At 39.4% G+C, this 5,792-nt stretch overlaps 1 protein-coding gene across 1 annotated transcript; it reads right to left on the reverse strand.

Annotated features, from left to right (window-relative positions):
- Positions 1-443: 443 nt before the first annotated feature.
- On the reverse strand, positions 444-4,474 carry LOC139149113 (NPC intracellular cholesterol transporter 2-like). Its single transcript, XM_070720674.1, has 4 exons — positions 4,163-4,474; positions 2,316-2,432; positions 1,752-1,927; positions 444-1,257 (listed from the first exon to the last, which is right to left on the reverse strand). The coding sequence occupies exons 1-4, from the start codon at positions 4,242-4,244 to the stop codon at positions 1,171-1,173; spliced, it is 462 nt and encodes a 153-aa protein (XP_070576775.1). The 5' UTR covers positions 4,245-4,474; the 3' UTR covers positions 444-1,170.
- Between the last annotated feature and the right edge of the window lie 1,318 nt (positions 4,475-5,792).

Consider the following 5,792-nt stretch of genomic DNA (forward strand, 5'->3'; position numbering starts at 1 on the left):
TCGATATACGGCGAAGGCGCCTGTAAGCATTAGAAAGGTTCTGATGCTTTATATAGGGCATTCCGTTTATCGAACCACAAGCTACTGAACCTTCGACTGACAAGTAGGTTACAGCAAAATAGGGCGGTTTTGTCAGATATGCACCTTTGCCAGATACCCGCCGTGAAGGCCAGAAATGAACAAAGGGTAAGGCCCGAACACATCTCTTTGTCCTGATTAATTTTATTAACAAATAACACTTTGCGATAGATATGTCCAACATCAACATAAAGCTTGGTGTAGTATGACGCGGCGTCATTAACGGTTTACGCAAAGTGACCAACACTTGGTCGCGAAGCTTTGTAAGTCAAATTTGGGTCCTAAATACTGACAAATCTGTGGCATGCTAACAATGCAGTTAACATTCCAAAGATCTGCGACGATGAAAAGCAGATAATCAAAGATTTCTTATTTTTATTACATTTATTTTATTATTCTTATGTTACTATTACATGTACTGTGTTCTAGTGTAACGACTTTGCTCTCACGGCAATCCGTCATACGACGATTCAAAATTCTAAATACAATCTTAGACTAACTTAGAGCTACAACCGCTGCAAATATATCTTTTCAGACACAACATGAACGAAGTTCCTTTTCCTCTGAAAGAACAAGAAAAGTTGATCATATTTGTCCGCTTCTTACAATTGGTGGCTCCGTGTTGTCAAGTGATCAGCCTGTAGTTCATATATGACTAATCCATTGCAATTGTGAAAACATAAGGACTGACTACTATTGTGTGTACCTGAAAGTTGTTGTTGTGGTCGCCGCTTTCACATGAAAGTATAACATATATTAATGTAGACCATAGACAGTAGAAGCGTCTCGCTTCTACTGTCTATGTGTAGGCGGAATACAAGCTTCCTGGTGATAACATCGAATGATTGGCAGGTTATCCATTCTTTCTTGTATAACATGCTTAATTTTTAATGAGACGGAAAGAATGTATGGGGGTAAAATCCATTCCTCTTGAAGAGAACTGTCTTTTATGAATATATATGATGCATTGATAAAGATAAGGCATCGCCCTACGCAAGCTGCAACGAGCAAAAGAACGCCACATTTTATGGCGAAACCGGTGCCGAATTTGTGTGGGCGTTTCCCGGAGTCTGTCAATCTTTCAAATTGTCGCTAAGGAACAATCTGTAATGGGGCTTCAAAGCAAAATAAATCCTTTTGACTTTGGTCTTGCACTTCCCATTTAACGACAAGCTTCAGCTGGAAAAAATTAAAATAAGACTGCATTTGAATTCAGTTTTGATCGAGTGCCTCTTTGTCTCGCAGACAAGCCGAAGCTTGAAGACGCACCTGGTCCAGGAACTAAACAATCCTATGTCTTTTGTCTCTTCTGTGTACATGGTGTATGAACTACTGTTTCTTTGCCTTTTTCTAGATGCAAGTATTTTTCATATTCAATCTATTGACTTAAATATAAGCTCTAGGGTATAGGTTACATGGTAAATGTTCACCAAAGCTTTGCTTACTTCTGCGATGCTGAATGTGCCTATTCCGATGATATATCATTCGGTATACGTGTACATGTCGGAAAACATGTCGGAAAGAGGTGTATATGTTTTATTTCAATCCATGCAGGCACAGTAGGAGATATTATTACGAGGTGTATTTCAGACAACGGGGAAAGAACGCATCACTTTCTGCATAAAAAGAAGATTGAATTAAACACTGTCGTCTGTGGGTGTTGTTATAAATACCTGTGGGTAAATTGGATCAACAAACAAGATGGCGTGGTAATCGTACTGTGTGCCGCTCTGTACGGGGCATTTCAAGCCGCCGAATTTACACGCGTCGGGATGCGGCAGGGGAAACGGGACTGGGACATCTGCGATGATGCCGTGGACGACCGAGGTGGCTGTTGTGGCGTTTTCACCTGTGGCAATAATACGAACAAAAACATACAGAACAGAACAGACAAGAAATTTACATAGGCAAGCATGCAAGATATCCCGCACGTTATGCTGTTCTAAACGCTCCAACGTATCTATATCTGTACGGAAATATATACATATAAATCTCTATAGTTCTGAGATGAATAATGTTGGCTTGATATAATATGTTAGGAAATGATTCGTGGACGGGTATTGTTGGCAATTTCATAGCACAGGATGGTTATCATTTGAGATAAATATTTCAAATTCAACTTTGTTTGGCGGTAATTGCGTAATAGTATAAGCTTAAGGAGGAACTTTTTCATATTCCGGAAATCGATTTTAAAAAATCCAGAGGTACTACTATTGTCAAAAAGGGTTACACTATACCTGCTACAAACGTAACATCAACAGTAACGTTTGTTCCCTTATGAAGAGAACACGGTTCTGCCGGACAGGGATTTACGTCGATCTTTTTGATAACACCTTTACCTGGTGGTGCCGTGGCTGTCAAGAATATAAACAAATATCATCAACAACCACGACAAAAACATCGTCATTATCACGATTGAAAACAATAGACAATAAAACAGAAATATAATTAATAATCGAAAGAACGCAAAAATGAAAAGAAAGTTTTAAGAAATACCAGGATTTAGGCATATTTCCGACTTGGCTATTATATAACATTTACGTCGGGGTATCTACGGGTATGGTCGGACTATACGTGCAGTGTGTTAGGGTACGATCCATCAGAACATAACCTCCGGTCTTTCGTGAATTGCTCAGTATCATTAACCTTTTACCTCCAATCTTTCGGACAAATGGTAGAACATATAGTTTTTTCAGCAGCGTTTCCTGTACTTTTGGTTTTGTTACTGCGTGCTGACTTATATAAGAGCGTAAATAAGGGTCATAGAATGAACACTCATTCGGCGAACAATCGCATACGAATTGTGAGGTTTAATCATTGTGAGACATAATATTCTGATTGTGTCACCTTATGTGTCCGCATAATAAGCTCTTGGGGTCAAGGGTAATTGGCGCCCAATAACACCCAAGGTACGTAATTAAGTATACAACTAGTACGGTAACAATCAAAGATCTGCTTCAATGACTTTCCGATAGGAATAACAGAAATGCCGTTATCTATACTATTTTATCTTATTTATTTATATGTCATTCATTAAATCAGAAAACTAATCCTGGAATTTGAAGTTAGCTATATGCATGATATGGCAGGAGCAGAGGGGACAACCAGGTATCCCCTTGAACCACTGATTTCCACGAGTGGTAGTCCATTTGGACTACAACATAAAAAATTCATTTCGAGCCCTGTTACAATGAAACAGTTCAGAGTTGAAATCGAATTCTCGCGGCAACACGAAGAGACAGAAGATCGGGTAACTTTCGTTTATATTATGGCATTTGTGAAAAACACTTGGTGGACTTGCTATACAGCTCTCGCCCTTTCCTTATGTTATTTCACTTTCTGTAGGAGAATACATGGCACGGTCAGTAATGCGTCATAATCAGTACATTAGCATACAATAGTCGTTCATAAACTGTAAGTTCCATTTTATAGAGGAGGTCTTCCGAAGTCGACGTCTTATACATGAATGATGCGTCAAAGCTCAAGCGTTGTTGTTTGATACAGATCAAAAGTGCAAAAATTACAGCAATCGATGTAACCTGAACATTAATTTTGGTCCACAGTTGAATTTATTTGTCGATTAGTATGGACCCCCCCCCCCAAAAAAAAAAATACCGACTGTTACTACAGGCGGGTATCTGAGCTGAGAGCACCGGATGAACATATCAAAAATGCCCAGATCCTGTATGCAACAAGTGCGTTTCCACCTTTACGTATCTCTTCTTCCTGGTTTTGCTTGAGAATGTCTTTGTCACATCCGCTTGTGTGTTTATTTATCACATACCGGTCTACAGCAAACAACCGAATTGTCGTACTGCTAACTAGATAATTAAATATTAAACAGCTTTGTCTTTGGTTTCAAGACCAACGTGTACAGCAAGGTTAGGCAAGCATGAATGGGTATTTTATGGTACGCTGTTATTTACGACGCGCATTTTCCAAGTTTACGAGTTTCCCTCAATAAGCTTTCAAGTATAGATGGTGACACCAAGGTTCAATCGATGTCCCTTTGATATCAGCCACGATCACGTCAACGAACAATCAATTCAATTCAATTCACAACGCATGTGGCGTCAAAACTTACCGCAATCTTTGAAAGTGATAGTTTTCCCGGCTGCCAGTACAACTAAGGCGAGGAACACAAGACACAGCAGTCCTTTCGACATGGTGCTTTTGCGGTTGTTTTCAACAAACCGTGAAAGTGTTAACTTTATGTATGTGGGACGATAAGCACGCCTGTATTGTGCTCAATTCTTCCGAACAATATTCCACGGGAAAGGGGTCAAAGGTGAGAGATAATGAGACGAAAGGTTTGTCACATGACAGCAGTGTTTGCAATGGTCACATGAATAACGTGTCTTCCGATGTATCCGATACACGCACAAACAATATACCCGTATATTGTCAAAGCGACAACGTCGCCTGACGTCCGTCCGTGTGTATTTAAACCAGTCTGTCAGGATTTTACAGTAAAGGTTGCCAGAATGTCACTTCTACCTTAAGATGTAAAGATACTTGACATTCCGGGCCACGAAACTTGAAGATATGATAATGGTTTTTTTAGTTTTCACGGAGGGTAGGCAGCCGGGGACCAGTGCAAATTGGGACGTAAGCTTATCATGTAGTACAACAACCATCTTGCTTTTGAAAAGAAAATGTTTTTGCTTGTACAGGGTTGGAGATGCATGTGTAAATATTTTCCTCCGTAGTTGCATTTCAAAATGACGTTTACATGAAAATGTATAATAAATAAACAGATAAATAAAGTTGAATGGTTCTGTTTGGATTGCATAAAATAGTGGGCGGAAAAGTATATTTGAAATCACATCTGTATGATATGTTTACCCAGGTTATTGGCACTGACATGACAACCATACAAGCGTCGAACAAAGGCCGACATGTCTGTCTATTAATACAAAGGTTGCATGAAAAACGCCCCTTTTCCTCATGACAAAGGGTTAAAGTTTTGTTTGAAGATAAGTATCAAATGATCAGTTCGTCACACCATGGACGTGATGTATTTTTACGTCCATAGTCACAGCCTTGTCAACAAAATGACCGCAACTCCTTTATTTTTACAATGTAAATTATATCCTGTACCGCCGGGTTACAAAATAAAAAAAATATGCAACCATATAGGGCCTATATTGTATAGGCCTACTGCTCTGTGATGTGTCAGAAAAGAATTTTGTTTGATTGCTTATCATTTGACCTGTCCAACGCTATTTGTTTTACGCGACACGCGGCTGACTTGTATCATAGGGTTCTCGCCCCCACCTCAACCATTATATCGACGGCCACACGAAGGTCAAAGAGTTCAATTGTGTTTTCCATGGTTACGGCAAGGTCAACTTTTATAACGACCGTTCTGCCGCCCTCCTCCTCTAAAGTTTTGACAGTATGAGTCATTGATATCACTAGATGCAACTCATACCGCCTATGGTGGCCGGAGAAAAGCCTAGTGTTTGACAACTGCATCAAACGTTTCCTTTCGCACATATAAAATAAATCCGTTTTTCTCAACAGTATTTTTGTCAACTCCTGACAATCCCTGCTTCGCGCTCAGCGTCAAGTTACGTATACCACGATTTACTGGTTGTATGTAAGATTAAACCACGATAGAAAAGATAGGATTAGTGTCGGTGCAGCCACGGTTTTCAAATAAAACTTAGTAAACAAATTATGAAGGTGGATATTTTTTTCGTTAAAATATA

Source organism: Ptychodera flava, chromosome 14 (assembly GCF_041260155.1).
Source record: "Ptychodera flava strain L36383 chromosome 14, AS_Pfla_20210202, whole genome shotgun sequence".
Lineage (NCBI taxonomy): Eukaryota > Metazoa > Hemichordata > Enteropneusta > Ptychoderidae > Ptychodera > Ptychodera flava.